This window comes from Chaetodon auriga, chromosome 20 (genome assembly GCF_051107435.1).
Source record: "Chaetodon auriga isolate fChaAug3 chromosome 20, fChaAug3.hap1, whole genome shotgun sequence".
Classification (NCBI taxonomy): domain Eukaryota; kingdom Metazoa; phylum Chordata; class Actinopteri; order Chaetodontiformes; family Chaetodontidae; genus Chaetodon; species Chaetodon auriga.
In genome coordinates, this window is record NC_135093.1 from 8,242,984 (window position 1) to 8,260,704 (window position 17,721).

Sequence of the window (17,721 nt, forward strand, 5' to 3'; positions counted from 1 at the left end):
TACATGACATTTCATTGTCTGGGAGAGCAGAGAAGTCTGACGAGCACAGTGCGGCTCTGATTTCAAATTTGTAGGGCATGTTTGCTAAGTAATAAATTGTAGTAGCGAGTAACAATGTGGACGGTTGATGCAGACGTCACCTAAATCTTAACGAGTGCTCTGAAATGATATGTAGAGAGAGATAATGGACCCATAACGTTTCCTGTAATGTGTGATAAAAACAGAATATTGCCTCATCACACATACAAAGAAGGTCTTCACATTTCAGAGCACATTAATCATCCCGGCATCATAAAACACTTCATCTCACAGACAGTAGACTCGAGTCAGGCCGGCCTATAAAATTCAATCATCACAACAGTGTCAGACATTGTTCTGGCATACCAGAAAATTCCCCGACCCGGGGAGCGTGTCTCTCTGCTGGATTGTTATGGTGTTTACTCACACGAGAGGCTTACCCCGAGGCAAGATCCACACCTCAGCAGACCAGCTGGAAGCGTCCCAGCCCCCCCTGGAGGAACACTCTGCCCTCCCCTGCTGTCCGGACTCTGTCAGGAAGCTGCAGCAGCAGGCCGGCAGCCAGGGCTGTCTGGGAGCTGGAGATCAGTGAGCAGAGAGAGCATCAGGTAGCAAGCTATCAGTCAGGTACAGCGGGTATAAGGGGGAGTAATTTAGAAAACGGCACTTAATCCAAATCTTGTTCTCTGTGAGGATGAATACTCCCCTCTGCACTCTGTTAGTGTCACATAGGAACCTTTGCCGCCACGGTGGCCTTCACGCACACTGGATCTGTTTGTGTTTGATACAGCTTCTTTGTCACTGTTCAGTAATATTAGAGTATTTTGATTATTGTACTGTTGTGTAGTCTGCAGCACTCATAAAAAGAAGGCTCATTTCCCCCTCTAGTGGATACACTTCCATCTGTATCTGTCTTTATTACGAAATAGGAAAGTGTAAAGTACATTGCCTGCTTAAAGTATGAGATAATTTTGCCAGAGTGCTGCACATACACTGGGGAGCTGGAACCCTTAAACTCATACATTAAAACACTTTTATGTTGGAGTTAAAATGAAATGTACATGTAATAAGTTTATGGAGAAAAACAAAGTGGAGCTCTAAATGTTAATACTCCTCAGTCTGCTCTTGTACAGTATAAATGATTACGGATTTTGCTAACTTTTCAGTGAAAGCATGAGGAATTTATTAAGAGATTCATGTGACGTTGGGTTTGTATTTCTGGGTGTATGTAAGATTTGGAATAATTAAGGCATTTTAAGGCTTGTTTGACTGCTACTCATTAGGTTTGCCCTGTCTTTACCACGTAAAAGGAAACTATTTCTTATCACTAACACATGGTATCATTGTTTGTCTTGCACAAATAGAACTCTTAATTCTGCTTAGTCATGTGAGTTGAAGGTCATATCATATCATGTACTCTTCTGGTGTATTTATCAGAACAGCAACTATTTTCTTCCTAAATGGAACTTAAACATAACTGTTCATGGGGGACCAAGCCAGCATGTGTAGCATCAGTGGTAAAGGAGCGTCATTGCCTTGACAACACTGCCCCCCTCTGTATGAACACCAATATTACTTCAAATTCAACTTTATTGTCCATTTTATTTGTTTGCATTTTATACAGGAGGCAAAGCTGACACGTTATCGTCATTAGCTTTATGATAAGAATTATGGCTACTCCTTTCCTCACCAGCACAGACTTTGAGGATGGTGAGGAGGAGTAGCTGCTTTCCTCCATCAAGGTACTTCCATTTGTATTTAAGGGGAATACCCAGTGTCCGTGCCTTCAAGTCTACAAAGCCCCAAATCTTCTCTTGGGTTTATAAATTGATCAGAGCACCAATCAATAATCCAACCCAGACACGACAGGTTTTTTTTAATTCCATGTGATTTTAGTATTCACACCCCAGCCCTGCATAAATGAAAGCACTCACACTCTAAAACATAGATGTCATAAAGCAGAGTGTCAGTGAAAGGCCTCTAAGCTCCCAGGCCACCATGAGGACCTTCAAACCTTGATGAAGCATTTCAATGCAGATTAAAAAAAAAAAAAAAAAAAAAAAACTCTATACACACCTACGTTTCCAATCTTATTTGTCACAAAGTGGGTTTCGAGCCCAAGTGCAGAACCACTACAACACGGGTAAAGCTTTTATCAACCTTTTAATCTTGAATTGGCAGGACCAGATCAGCAGAAACAAGAACAGTCTCTGGTGTTGCGCAGGGAATAAAACATCCAGCAGTCACAGGCAGGCAAAGACTTGGGACGTGCAGAGTACAGTGTCTTGGAGTCTCTGTAAGTGATTGGTGCGGCAAACACCAAACACTCAGGTAAACAATATCCAGGAAACTAAAGCAAGACTCATAGTCAGGGACAAAAGGCTAAGGCAGTTACTGGGGAACAGTAGGACAGGCAGGGTCAGCAACGAGAGATCAGCCCAAGATTTAGCTGGAGAGTCTTGCATGAGGACAATGACAGTCTGGCCACCAGTGAGTGCAGCAGAGCAGCTTATATAATGCACTGATTGCAATGAGTCTCAGGTGTGTGATCAGGTGAGCAGGCAGGTGGGTGTGGCTGAGAGTGGTAAAGTACTGAGGGCACCGGTGAGCAGATGAGTGGCAGCAGGTACGACTGTGACACTTACTGACTCAAATACTTCTAATCCCAAGGTGCTTATTATAGGCTGTGCCGCTGATGCTCCCCCTTCTGTGGATGAGTTTTTAATGTTTTTTAATCAAAAAATCTGCCTCACTCCGCAGAGTATTACCTCCCTCATCAGTTTGTTTACCTGCTAGGCCTAATACTTGCTGCGCTCTCTTCAACTGTCCCTCAACCGAAAGCTCAAACTGTTAGAAACTGTCAAAAAAATGAACTCCTCCTGCTGCCTTCTTGACATTCTTCAACATCGATTTATTAAAGAAGTTTTAAACAAATTTTGTCCTTTTACGCTTAACATTTTGAACAGCTCCCTTTCCTCTGGTCCCATTATTCAAAAGTGATCTTATTCATTCCCTGATGAAGAAACCCAGACTAATTCAAATGATTTGAACAATTTCGGACCCGTCTCTAAACTCCCTTTTCTAGCCAAAGTCCTGGAGAAGATTGTTGCCTAACAACTTTTAGCTTTTATGAAAGAATATTCAAGATTGGAATCCTTCCAGTTAGGTTTTCGAGCTCACCAGAGCACATAAACTGCCCCTCTTAAAGTCACGAATGACTGGCTTTTAGCTGCTGATGCTGGATGTCGCTCCATTTTAGTGCTCCTCGATCTCAGTGCAGCATTTGACATAGGTGATCACACCATCCAGTGAAACTGAAATTGACTCATAAACTGTCACCAGGACATTCATAAATGGACGGCTCAAAATTTCCAGCTCAACTCTGAAAAGACTCGGGCAACAACTCCTCCAACACTCAAATTACAAACACAGTAAGTTCATACTCTCATCTCGTTACTCCACAGTGTGTTAACTTTGGTGTTCTATTTGACAGCAGCCTCACTCTGAACAGCCATATGAAATCTGTCATACAGCAATGCTCACAAAATTTCTAACATTTTGGCTGGCCAAAAACCTTGAAACGCTCTTTCATGCTTTTATTTCATCACAGCTAAATTATTGGAACTTCTTTTCCTCCATTTGCAGCAAAAAGTCTCTCTCCTCTTTACAACTAACCCAAAATACAGCTGCAAGGAAGCAGAAATAACAAGCACATCACAGTTATCCTTTCATCTGGCTGCCTATTAGTTTTGGCCTTGATTTTAAATTGTTATCACTTTTAAAGGCCAGAACAGTTTGGCCACAAGCCATTTTGCTGACCTTTTAACTCCCCATGTACCGTCACGGGTCCAGAGGTGCTCACATGCTGCTCTCCTGGTGGTTCCCATTCCTATTCCTGTTTGTTGTATTTATTCTGTGAAGCACTTAGGAAACTCTGTCTTGGAAAGGTGTGATATGAATGAAGTTTATTATTAACTACACATTTTTATTAGTTCCTTATAATAATAGTTTTTATCATAAGATGATAAGGTTTTAATTATTCTCTCAAAGTTCAAGCTAATACTGGACTTGTATTAATGGTCAATTGTCCTGATTAATAACAGAATTCCCTTAATAGTTTTCTGTTAATTCATTGCCACTTAACACAATGCACCTTATCACATACTTCTATGATTGAGTCAGTCTGTCAATGTGAAGATTTGGTGTCACTAGATACTAAATGCAGTTTGAAAATACATTTCAAAATATATATGATGTTACATATCAGACAGAAAATAGCACAAATAAATGCAGCTATGAGTTCAATTCCAAAATAATGAAATATCCAGTTATGGACACTCCCATAGAATAAAACATGTTTCTTTTCTGCAAGGTTGGCATAATAATACAGTAATTGTATTAGCTTTTGTTTTATATATAGTGTCTTCAGTTTTATTGTGACATTATATCTTTGAGTATAAATCTCCATAACATCTTAGCATCTGGAGTGAAGTCCATTAATGATAAAACAGACGGTGATAAAGCCATCATTATAAATGCCTGGTACTTTCTGGAGATGCAGAAATTCATTTAGTGGAGTGGTTTTGGGCAGAAAGCAATAAACTGTTAAACACGTGTCAACTCGAAATACCAAATATACACACAAACCAAACTGTCATATATACCACATTGAAGAAATATACAATTATTGTAACTTATGGTCCATGATGTGGTTTAATAACATAATGCCTTCACAACTAATAACCAGCAAAATGCAGACAAACCATTTATTAACACTGAGGATGTAGCTAACCTTCATTCATGACAACACAGCCCCATTCTGTAGGAACCTGTTTTAGGGGTACACAAAGATAATGGACGGATGGATTTGTTTTCATTCAGTCAAGAAAGAAGAGTCTCATGTTAACTTTGCTTTATTTTTTCATTTCATTATTTTCTGTATTTTCATGACATGACTTATTATCTACTGCTACTTAATATTAACTGTTTACATTTTATGTACAAAATGCAAATATGGCAAGTTACCAACCGTATCCCCCTGAGAATATAGCAGAGATTCAGAGACTGACTAAATGTTCACATCCAGAGACACAGCGAGAGTGTGTGCTTCTATTTTGAACTGAAACTGAAAGTATGTACCATTATTTAATCAATAAAAGGTCAGAAAAATGTGTTCAAAACACAAAGATATTCAGTTTACAATGATATAAAACAGAGAAACACATAAAATCTTCACATTGGAGAAGGTGGAATCAAAGAGTCTTTGGTGACTTTGCCTAAAAAATAACTTGGATAATTATTCAACAATCAGGACAGCTGCAGATTAATCTTCTGTTGATCAACTAATAAATAAATTTACTAACTGTTGTAGCTCTATTTGCATTAATAATAAGTCACAAACTGAACTACTGAACTGAGTTTGTGACATCATCTTATTGTGACACGAAAAGAGGCTCAGAAAGGACGTACGTGTCTGTTACAATGAGCTATCATGAGAGCTGCAGACGGTCAAATAACTGCCATTATCTACTCATGACAGACACTGTTAATGCTGAGGTGGCACAAAAACTATTCACAGAGAGAGAGAGAGAGAGAGAGAGAGAGAGAGAGAGAGAGAGAGAGAGAGAGAGAGAGAGAGAGAGATTGTGATAAATGGCTTAATTTTTATGTTTTATTATTCAGTCATGTCACACTGTTCTGCTTGGAAGCTACAGGTTAATGATTTCACAGCGACTTATGCCATAATTTTTACTGTGTTTAATCTTTAACTGCAGTGGTAAAAATTTACTTCACGCTACTTAATTACAATTTTAGATATTGTACTATAGTAGTAGTAGTACTCGTATCAAGGAGAGATAACAGATGCACCAAAACACATGTACTCCACCAAAGACCACCAGACTCAAACTATGACCCTTCTATAACATTTTTCACCCTGTTGAAGACAGAATTATTGGTATTTGGGGGTATTATTAAGTCCATTTTTACAATACTAATACCAGCAGCGTTCAGCCACAAGCCCGTTGTGCTGTCACTTGATGTTTCCATCACCGGACAGCCAGCAGTGAGTCGTAACAGGGCGTCAGTTTCACAATCCTATCGTGAGAGCTGATGCAGGTCATATGACCGTCATCACTTCTGTGTGACTGACCGCATGTCTAAGGTTCGTTCACACAGGAATTCATCCGATCGCTCCCAGAGACGACCATCATCTTAGACGCAACTTTGTGGTGAGTCGTTTTCAATTCAATTCAGTCCAAGTCAGTTTTACTTATATGACGCCAAATCACAACAGAGGTCGTCTCAGGACACTTTCACAGCTGCTCCTTATCCACAGAGACCAAACACACACTCATGAGCACTTCTTTATGTAACGGCTTACAGCTGCACGTTGGTTTCACTTCATGGCTCACGTCTAAACTGCGCAACACGCTTCATCAATCCAGTACGTTCGACTTTTATCACCTGTTTCGGGTGACTGGACATAGTTGGTGTTTTGTTTTTTTTCTGCTTGCGTTCCCGTCAAACTAGCTGTAGTCATTCGATCGTAGTGGCTGGACACGTAGGATGCCCATGTACACCTAACAGACATTCTGGTCCCATGGCGATGAGCAGACGCGACCTTCGCCTCTATTTGCAGTATTACGGCTCAACGCTACGCCAACGCGGAAGAGCTTGAACTGGGGCTATTTAATCGCGTGGTGTCACAGTTAAAGGCACCACTATGTCATTTCGGAATATTTCCAAAGAGGCTCTGGCTGGATCCATCACACTGGGAGTTGTTTTTATCGCTGGTTATTTCATTGGTAAGAGTGAAGGTGTTAAAGCTTTATACCGTCGCTGTTCCACCAAGGAAACCTGTCCGTCTTAAGGTGCGCGTCGGCTCACCTCAATCAGTGAAGGGCACCCGGAAAGAGCAAGCAAATCAAGTTTACCTGATTTGGCTACAGTGGTTTTTATTTAGAGTGAAGGCTCTGCACAACAGAGGAAAAAATGTTTACACAAGTAGAATAAAAGTTTCACAAAGGCGCTCAGGGCATTTGAGATCTGAGAGGAAATCTAGGAATGTGTCGAAGTACAGCAGTTTTCAGTGCAAATCTGGGCAAATGTGTTCTGGCCAGAGGGGAAAAGCAGGTCTTTTAAAGATGTTGGACATAATAACTGAGAATTACGTAATAGCCTGACCATTCTCTTTCAGGTTTTGTCTGTGTTTTAATTTTTGTGGCTTTTTCATAGTCATCTTCTCAATTTGGGGGCTATGCAAATGCTGCATTGAGGATTTTGAGTTTAATGGAAACACATGTATGCTCCTGAGTGATCCAAATTTGAGGTAGTGCTGCCTTAAACCACTTGGTCTTCCCAGCCAAGATTACATCATACACCAGTTAAGCATTAAATCCTGTGCATTACCAGGTTATGACACAGATGGAAAAAGAGCATGAGAATATTTATTGAAAGTTGAACTAAAAAGGTATGCAAGGTCATGTTTATCCTAATTTTCACCTCATATCAGTGTCGTATAATGTGTTTTCCAGAGACACAGCTTGTTTAAAAGTTGCACATTAAACCCCCCAGCACAGAGCCATCCAGTACAAAGTCCCCTTATACTCATTTACTTATTCACTCTTTCTTCCAGCTGCTATTGACCATTATTGCAAAACAGTCAAGCCTTCAAAAAAACATATGCCAGCTGAATATTAGAAATCATTTGATGCACATGCAAAATAGAAATGTAAAGACAGGTCACAAGATTGTTTTTGTCTAGATTGATTCATTTCATTGCCCTCAAGATGTGACGTTCTATTGTCTTCCGATTCCCAGTATTAATTTCTTTATCTGGATCTATTGCTGCTGGTGCAATAATTGCAATTTTCTCACTGAAGTCATTGAAGTTATATCTCAATCAAATAACTATTGTACACTAACTGGACCAGACTTCAGTTTCCTATGAGATGTATAAGCTTAATGGTAGGTCCCATGGCATCATCATGCTCTTACGATCCTTATCGGTGTTCCATGGTTTAATGTTCGCCCTCAGGGAAAAAGAAATCTTGCAGAATGAGCATCTCCAAAAGTCACGGTGAGGGAAAGGAGGACCCTCTGTTGCAGTACGTCCTCAATCACTCCATGAGGGAGCATCCAGTCCTGAAGAGGCTCAGACTGGTAAGAATATCTTGGTATCTGGAATATTGCTGTGCTCTGGCACAATTAAGCATTCAATGTCTCAATGTCACAAGATGTAATCACGTTTCACAATGAAATTTCCGCCCATTGCTTTCAGAGGACAATGGAAGACGCTTGGTGCATCATGATGGTCGCCTGTGAGCAGTCGCAGTTCATGGCCAATCTGGCAAGACTAATAAAAGCCAAGAAAGCATTAGAGATTGGTAAGTTAGACTTCAACTTAACATCACATCTAGTCTATGAAGCATGTCCATCTGCCACAATGCACTCAGACATGCCTTCACATGCACACAAGGCAACAAGGTTTTTGGGGGGTACTTGTAAGTTTGCTTATTTTTTAGCTTTTATTTGTTTTTTTCAGTTTGCAAGAGGAGAAATTCAGTTGTTGCAGCAGCACAAGGACAGAAATAAGAAGGAATACACAGAGAGTAAAAAATGAATAAGAGGTATTTAAAACCAAAATAAGAACACAGTAAAAATAGAAACTATGCAAAAGCAATTCAACAAAACATTCAGAGGTGGAAATGGTATGATTAGTAGCAGCAAAGTCAACAGAGCCAGTGTATGTACACTAGTGTGCACCAGATTAATATATAACATGACAAAGTATACTTAGTGTTTGCCTATTAACATTGAAATATAATAGAAATATAGTACATTCAATGTTATAAAACATAACAGTATTAAGTGTCTTGATGCTTTCTTGTTTCATCGGTTTCATATTCTGCACCTGAAAAAACGTTATGTCATTTTGACTATTTTTTTGCCTTTGAAGCTGACAGCAACCTGGTTACTTAAATGTATGCAAATGCCTATGCAAAAACCAGTGTCCATTTTGCATTTTCTATTGTCATTCGTCATCCTGATTTTAGTGTCCTCTCACTGCAGGAGTATACACAGGTTACAACACACTGAACATGGCGCTGGCTTTGCCTGACGATGGAGTTTTGGTGGCATGTGACATCAGTGAAGAGTACACCAACATCGGCAAACCCTTCTGGAAAGAGGTACCATTAACACCTATGTTTTATTATTTGTCAAAACACTGTATTATCATAGAGTTCATTATATGGTGTGTAATGCTGCTGTATTGTTCCCATATTGCAAAGTGCTGATCAGTGCAGAGGATTTGCATACGTTACAGGTAACAGATCTGTTTGATGCAAGTCTGTGTACCTGCATGTGGAGCAGGCTTCAGTGTCGGTCTTAAATCTGTTCTTTAAGTTTTAATCTTTTCTGTAAGTCTTTTGATAATCCTGTCAAAAAGATGTAGTTTGGTTGATTCATGGATTGGCAGAAAATAAATCAAGAACAATTTTGGTGATCAATTAATCACTTAAGTCATTTGTCAGGCAAAAATGACAAAGACTTGCAGATTCCAGCCTCTAAAATGTAAGGATGTGCTCGTTTCTGTTTTATATCAATGCAAGTTCAATATCTTTAGGTTTTGGACTGTTATTCAGACAAAACAAGCAGAAATTAGGTTGGCATTGGGCACTATTTTGTGACAGAATAAATGATTTATCAAACAACTAATTCATCAACAAATGTTCCCATTAGTTATGAGAGTCTGAATAAACAATATTGCTATAAAACGTGAGCACAAGAAGCATTATTGCAAAAATAATCAGTTTTAAAGTGATTTGCATCAACACCACATTCATAACTTTAATTTCATTGGTCAATAAATGCAGACTTCCAACTCCTCAATATTTCCGAGCACACAGCATTTTGAATTCTGCACGTTACTGGATTAAGATTTTAATTTCACAGTAAATCTGCTGACATGCTTGTTCATATACATTGTTGTATGCATTAGTAACTGGAATATATTGAATAGGCCTGACATGTAGCTTATAGTCAGTTGTATCCAGGCTGATATCACTTTATCTTATTTTATCCAGACAATAGCAAAACCAGGCTATTGTAAACAACTTCCTGTTTACACAACCAACTCATACATTGTTTCCCATCTGTTATCAAACATTTAATCTGCTGCACTTTTACTTAAGAAAATATTCTTGTTTCTTTTTGTTTACAGGCTGGAGTCGAGCACAAAATTGATCTGCGCATACAGCCAGCATTGAAAACTCTGGGTACAGTAATACGTCTCTTCTCTTAACTTACTGATCAAAATCTGACAGGGAATGCACAGTTTCCTGAAGCCACAGTTACAAAAGTCATTCCAGAAGTCTTGTGTGAGTCTTACTTTCCCTGAAATAATAAATCATGGATTAATGGTCCCATGGATTTCATATCTTTAGTAACTTGGATTCCAAGATGTGTAAGAGTTTTTCACAAGAATATTAGAAACTGAGGTCACTGTACATCAATTCACAGGTAATAATTCACATTTATTAATATCAAGAGAGACCTCAGATGCCTTGGAGGCATCCTTAAGAAACAGGGCAGTATCATCTGCCAGTCATCTACCTGTTGACAATAGCAGTGTCTTTTGAAGAGCTGGCTTCAATCTGTAAATTAAGTAATTGTGCAACTAGGAAGAAGAGGTATACAAATAGGACAGCCACAGTGGATGAATTGGTCAGTAGTGTAGGTAGGTGAGACAGGTGAACTGTTAAGTCACCTGAGGTTTTAAGTCACTCAAAGAAAAACTGCTTTTTTTGTGCACTGAAAAAACACACACAGCACACTTCCACTGTACGCTGTACTTCTTCAGCGGTGTTTCTAAGATATTTCCGTCGGATTTATGAACAGACTGCCTGAACCATGAACTCCAAAAGCTAAAGTCAATTTCCTTATTTACAGTTTGGCAAAGCAATTCAGCATTCATGCAGCGGCGTGTTAGCTAAACCTGTTAAATTTGACTTGTAATATGCTAAGCAACACAGAAAGACGCCGCGGCAGGAACGATAACCCAAAATATAGCTAACATAAGCTAGCTACATGGCTACAGATAATGGCAGCTAACGGCTAACGTCGCGAAAGTTTTCGTACCTGGATTCCAGTTGTCCTGCCAAACACGTCCAGCTGCTGCTCCTCTCTTCATCCTTCACCGTTTATAAGAAACCTAAGTGTGAATTATTTCGGAAACAGCTGAATACACAAACGTGTTTAGCGTGTTAGCTCAATTTTAGAAGTTTTTCCGGCTTGAATCAAACGCTAAAAAACGCAGTGACCGTGAAGACGTACGTGACGTCACGCGCATAAATCGTTGAGGCGGTCACCCGGATCAAGTGGCCTCGATTTACCTTTTTTTTTTTTTTTTTTTAGATTTTTTTTTTAATACAATGCGACTAACATATTTTACTAGCCAGTATACAGAATCATTTGAATGCGTCCAATGTAGTACAAATAATTTAATTTATATAATTCAGTTATCAACAAAAATCAAACTAATTTCGTCAAATCTCATCACAAAAGATTTGCATTTGCTTGACTGTTAGAAACTTAGATTCATAAAATCACTGTAAAGTGGGGAACTGAATTCTGAAATTATATTTTGACACTAAGATTTACAGAATAAGCAAATCTTTTAATTTCTAAATTTTTAGAAATTTCTTAATTTTTAATTTCTTATTTAGCAATGTGTACTGTTGACCAGAAAGAGATCGATGTTGAGTGACAGATATAGTACAATGTGGTGGAGGTTTTATCTGTAACCTGAAGTGTAATTTTCCTCTCTGTTCCGGGGTGTTTCTTTCAGATGATCTGCTGTCTTCTGGCCAGGCTGAAACATTTGACTTTGTCTTCATTGACGCAGACAAAGTTAACTATGACAACTACTACGAAAAGTCCCTGCAGCTGTTGAGGAAAGGGGGCGTCATTGCTATTGACAATGTGAGGGCTTCACCAAGACAAAAATATAAGTTTGACTTCTTGCAATACTTCAAGCAGCTAATTCTGTTAACTTTTTTTTCTGGCTTTTCAGGTCCTCTGGGGTGGACAGGTCATTAATCCAGCCCCTGACGACAGAGACACTGTGGCCATTGACAAGCTGAACAAGAAGTTACACCGAGACACAAGAATTAACCTGAGCATGCTGACAGTTGGAGATGGAGTCACAATGGCAATCAAACTATAAGACAAGTGACCGATAGCTGCAGTGATTTATAGGCTTTAGGAGGCACCACTTGGATACTCTAGGTCTTCTTAAAGTGAGTTACACTATGATGTTGGGTGTTTGATGGCAGATGAAACACATGTATTACCATCTGGGCTGAAGTCACCAACGGTCAATGACAATTATAGAACACTGGATTTTTACGTAATTTTCAATGCCGTTTTATTACATCAGTGGATAACTTAATCATGATTGACAGTTACGAGACAAAGTGCAGCATTGGAATAGTGACTGAATTTGGTTTAAAAAAAAAAAAAAAAAACTGTACATGCCATTTGTTTTTGTAGTGAATCATTATTTTACCAAACTCATACCATTATGTATTATTGTCAAATTACAGGAGAGGATGACAGTTGGTTTCAGGACTTTATTGCAAAGGTTAGACACACGCCAACACACAAACAGCTTCCTGATTAGTGTCACAGTTTTCAAAAATGGGAAGAAAAGTGGATGATTCACTCACATATTCTTTCACTCGAGTCACACTGAGGAAAGCAAAATTCAGTTAGCATTGTCTTGCAGCTTAGAAGCAGGTATTCAAGGTAGCGGATGTCTCAAAATCACACCGCACAATTAAGCCTCTCTAGAAAGATAAGTGAAGACCAGCCGATAGGTTGGCTTTGACCTTGTTAAGCATAATTTGTTAGAGTTACGTCCAACAGGCAGTACATCACTACCAAAATACAAATACAGTGTGCAAATAAAACAAAGGAGAAAGAGCTTAAATAAAGGTATAATTCTACTGTGCAAAATAACAGCTCAGATTTACATTCTACTTTATCAAACTTCAGCAAAGTAATAAGGTGTTTGAAACCATTCCTGGACATGTGCTCCCAGAAGAGGTTTGTTCTACCAATATAGAGGATAAATTGGCAGAAGGAGTAACTGATTCATAAATACATGTGATTGAGAAATGACTGGTTATTGTGACCACGATAAAAGGAGGCTGGTGGAAAGGTTTCCATCTCAACAGTGCTCAAGAACTGGGCTTCTTTTTTGTTTTGGCTTCAACTCTTTTTAAAATATCTGTTGCTGACCGGACAGGAACACTCAGGGTTAGATTCAGCTGATAGTCCTATTCTTCACATGAACTGGCACAGCAGACCCTCATGCCTCCAGCTCCAGGCCCAGACCAAGTTTGTGACCACCAGCATTGATATTCTTCCCATCCACCAGTGCAGAGAGGAGTAGTTTCATGCCTGAAATACAAATATCCAGTATATTCATAGAAGTTAATGAAAAAGAGGCCCATTGTGTCTGTAGGTTTGTTTGAATTGTATATTAGACTACAGATGGTTCTTACCAGGCCGCAGGGTCTGGGTGTATCCAATTCCTACCAAGCTGGCATTATTAACCTTGGCCTGGAGAAAAAGCATTAAATCACTAAACCAGCATTCCAAGAGTGTATACAGTACTGCCTGTAATGCTACACAAATTAATACATTTGCTTTAATTACACATACTATCGTGTGTGTGCTGGTCTATGTTATTCCATTTTTTGTTCTGCTGCAACAGCTCAAATTGCCGTGAGCTGGAAGGAGCTCAAAAATGAAACTCGGCCCAATAACAGGACACGATTGCGCAAGTGCTTCCTAAGAAATATGAGCCCTATCGGCCAGATGGTGGTGCTGTAATTAAAGGCCCCAAAACTCAATTATGGAAAGGCCACAACCCTCACGCCATAAGTCTGATCGACTTGAAATATGACACACAAGTCAAGCTCAATGAGCCTCTTGGACCAAATGGATTTTCTGCCATTTTCACTTTTTGGAGACACAGTCATGTGAAAAGACTCTGTTGGATTTTAACTGGATCAACACCAAAATTGGAATACAGCATTGCAGGACTGAGATACACATTTTTAATATAAATCAGGATGAGCTCAGCGAGAAGATGGCCATAACTTGTTGATGATTTGTCCAATCATCAGAAATCCTGATACTTGTTTTCAGGTCATGTTTGGGAATAGCATTCTCAGCCTGACCCATAGGAGGCGCCACAAATACCAAAACATTTACATCAAAATGCAAAAGAAAGTCACCAGTTTTGGTGAGCATGCTCTTGGGGCAAGTATTAACCGAAATCTAATATTAGTAAGGGAACGAGAAAAGTGGAAATGAAAAATGTTCAATCAAAATGTTAAAAATCCACACAAATATCAGTCACTTGTTCGTTAGCCCTCGGTCTAATTCCAAACAACATTTCACTGAACTCACACGTGTTTAAGACACCTGCTGACAAACAGGAAGGGAAACATAACTTCCTTGTGAGAGGTAAAAAAAAAGATACTTACTGATATGGAGGCACTGGAGTCTAACTGATATTTTGCAGCAATGCCAAAGCGAGTGCCGTTGCTACCCGCTGTCCAGGCCAGATTCACAGCAGTCTCCAGTTTGTCGTTTACCTTCTGGTAAATGGATCCACCAAACTCTGAACCATCATTCCTGGGAAAGAAGAAAAGTGCAGTGTCGCCTGCATGTCAGTATTCTTCAAACAAGTTTACCTTAAAACAAATAAAAACCACAAAAGTTCTTCAGAAAGCTATTTGTGTTACTCTGCAGTTAAGTCACTCATCTTGCTTAGTTTAAATATTTGCTCATCCCAAAACATACACATTAGTGTGGAGCTGGAAGTCGCCGGTCTTGTAACCGACTGCAAAGTTGCTCTGGGTCATCTTGGACTTGGCTGTGTCAAAGGTCATCTGGTAGCCTGCCAGCCAACCCTCATAGCCAGCCACACCTGCTCCATGGATAGTAGGACCAGCGAAATCTAAATCTACATCAACGCCGGCATTAAGGTATTCCCTTTTATAGGCTGTCTTGACCTTGCCGCTCTTCTTGCTGTGAAATTAAAGAAAATGAAGTGAAGTGAGAAGGGTGTTATCAACACAACGATTGCAAGTCATAACTTTACAAGTACGATATAAACTGCAGCTTACCCAGTATTTGGTGAAAATGTTGTGTCAAAAGTGAGTTTCAGCCCTTTGGTGATCTAAAGAAGATCATTCAGTCACAGTCAGTCACACTTAATTCAGAGCCGTTTCATTTGTTGGACGATCAGCAACATTTTTCAATTTACCTGATCCTCAACACAAATTTCTGTCCCGAGTGTGTTTTCCGTGGTCCACTTCTCTGTGAACGTCAGCCCATACTCAGCCCACTTGTACTTGGTCTCCAGGGTTCCGGTGACCTTGCTGGTGTCTACATTAGATGAGCCAGATGTTTTAAACTCCTGAAGTGAATACATGAGAAAATTAATTATACTGTCCTCTGAAACAATGCAGCGGGTTGGAGAAGTTCATCCACTGTCACTACAGTACACTACAGTTGAGATGGAGTAAGTATAGTAAAATGCAGACACTAATATGGATGGAGTTAAAAAAAAAAAAAAAAACTACTGTGACATATGTTCTGAAAAGAGCATTTTACAGTTGAAATATAACTTTCTGTGCTCTCTGATGGATAAACTATGTTTCTAAACTACCTCACCCTTGTTTACTTTCAGCCAACTTATAATATTATACCTGTGATAACCCAAAATCAGCTGAAAATACCTGCAACGCACTATGTATATTTATAGCAATAACAGCTAAACTCACCACTCCGCTTGAAGACTTTGTCTTCACATCAAGCTTAACCAGTCCAAAACCTGCAAGGACAAGGAAAGTGAGGGACTACTTTCTGGGCTGGGTGGCACATTTCAAACAGCCGGCCTGTCCTCTGAGGGACAATAAATACACACTTATAACACTGCCTTTTAGCTTGCTTCCAGTTACCATATCCCTTATTGAAGATGTCCTTTGCTGATTTTCCAAGGTCTGCATACGCTGGAGGAACTGCCATTTTGCTGTCAGAAAAAGGACATTTCAGAGTGTAAATGGTGACAAAAGGACCATAAGTGCAATTCTTGATTGAAACTAAGCACGTGTAGAGAAAGGTGAGAAAAATTAGGCATCTGTAAACTTTTAAGTTTAACTACCACCAGGACTGAAGCATGGAGGATGCTGAGCTCATATCCTCAATATCTTTTCTTGGAATTTGTGCTTTACAGCCACCTTGAAGGAATTCACATTCTACAACTTCTTCCTATTAACTACTTTTATACTCAAGTTACTTAAAATTGATGCTTTGCAGCCAACAACTAAAACAGTGAGGGTGAAAAAAATGGAGACAGTATCTCCCCACCTATTTCTTGCAGTGTGAAGAGGACTGCACATATTTGATTGAACAGTTAAAAAGTGCCATTTCTGGCCTTAAAACATTCGTACTGTCAGACACCTGCAGCACTTGAGTCATACAGTCTCCATGACTCTCAGATTCTGATGTCACGTCTCCTCACTGTCAAGGTTAGACCGGAGGCTCGTCTGAAGCAGCCTGCTTACAGTAACCAGGAACACAACACCTGGCAAAACACCATTTAATGTGTCTCTTTGCATTTACTACCATTACATTTCTGCATGCACATAGTTACCAAAGCAGCAGTTTTTAGAATAACATTTTGGATAAAATGGAGAATAATGGTGAAACTGAAATGATTGACTGATTTTCTGTTTGTTACATGCACACGCAGTTGAGGGTTGCTCATTAGGCATTTTTACTATACAAAGAGGTAAGAACCTCTGCCAGTGATACGACATATTATGCTGTGACCGGTGCCTGTTTCAGTAACGTTATTTCGAAGGAGTTTGAAACCATGAGAATGACAGGGGGCGATTTCTAGCTAGCAAATGGGACGTTTGGTAACCATCTTCCAGACATTCCAACAAAATACAACATGAGCAACGCAAGTAATTTTACGGCCATTTACTTACCGAATATTACTGTTGTTGGTGATGTTGCTGTCAACTTGAGGCAGGAAAAGCGGCAGGGACCGGTGTAGGACGATATGGAGGAGACACCGCAACAAACACCCTCCTGACCTCGGCGCCGCAGGACCCGAAATTTAGCTGTCTACTATGTGCCCGTTTGAAAGCGGAGCGAGAAGAGAAATCTGTAATTCTCGGTCATTTCATCGAGTGTTTGCTCAAAGGTTTGGTAGCTGCATATATAATTCTTGTTATCAACGAAAGTAAATGCTTGTCATGCCAAATGTGTACTGCCAGCACACCGGCACGTGAAAGCCCTCTAAGTCACCATGGTAACCAATACGCCAATGTAGCTTACGATTTACTTAGCTAATGCCACCTTTTACTTGTCACCATGAACAAACAAAAAGTGATAATGCCAGGGAAATAGAAAACTATTCAGCATTAAAGCCGACCATATAATTAGCGTTTTCATTAAACAACAATTTTACAGTACTTAACAGTTTTAGGATTTTTCATATTTTTGATTTTATCATCAATTGGTTACTGTCAAATGTGCCCAACATCAGCCATGGTGTCAGTTCTTATGTAGCTATCTTATATCCTGCGGACCTAAATGAAAGTATTACAT

The 17,721-nt window shown here is 39.5% G+C and overlaps 2 protein-coding genes across 4 annotated transcripts; one reads left to right on the plus strand and one right to left on the minus strand.

Annotated features, from left to right (window-relative positions):
- Positions 1–6,124: 6,124 nt before the first annotated feature.
- Positions 6,125–13,261, plus strand: LOC143338843 (catechol O-methyltransferase domain-containing protein 1-like). Of its 2 annotated transcripts, none has more exons than XM_076759638.1 (7): positions 6,125–6,248; positions 8,057–8,181; positions 8,300–8,405; positions 9,091–9,209; positions 10,244–10,298; positions 11,870–12,003; positions 12,095–13,261. In XM_076759638.1, the coding sequence occupies exons 2-7, from the start codon at positions 8,077–8,079 to the stop codon at positions 12,245–12,247; spliced, it is 672 nt and encodes a 223-aa protein (XP_076615753.1). In that variant the 5' UTR covers positions 6,125–6,248; positions 8,057–8,076; the 3' UTR covers positions 12,248–13,261. The 2 variants fall into 2 exon arrangements, with proteins under 2 accessions (XP_076615753.1, XP_076615752.1); XM_076759637.1 differs by lacking the exon at positions 6,125–6,248 and adding an exon at positions 6,691–6,824.
- Positions 12,639–17,202, minus strand: LOC143338844 (non-selective voltage-gated ion channel VDAC2-like). 2 transcript variants are annotated; one of them, XM_076759640.1, is made up of 9 exons: positions 17,097–17,202; positions 16,062–16,132; positions 15,885–15,934; positions 15,365–15,517; positions 15,225–15,277; positions 14,899–15,126; positions 14,580–14,730; positions 13,590–13,647; positions 12,639–13,485 (listed from the first exon to the last, which is right to left on the minus strand). In XM_076759640.1, exons 2-9 carry the CDS (start codon positions 16,126–16,128, stop codon positions 13,394–13,396), a joined length of 852 nt encoding a protein of 283 aa, XP_076615755.1. In that variant the 5' UTR covers positions 16,129–16,132; positions 17,097–17,202; the 3' UTR covers positions 12,639–13,393. The 2 variants fall into 2 exon arrangements, with proteins under 2 accessions (XP_076615755.1, XP_076615754.1); XM_076759639.1 differs by having other exon boundaries at positions 16,028–16,132; positions 17,097–17,191.
- Between the last annotated feature and the right edge of the window lie 519 nt (positions 17,203–17,721).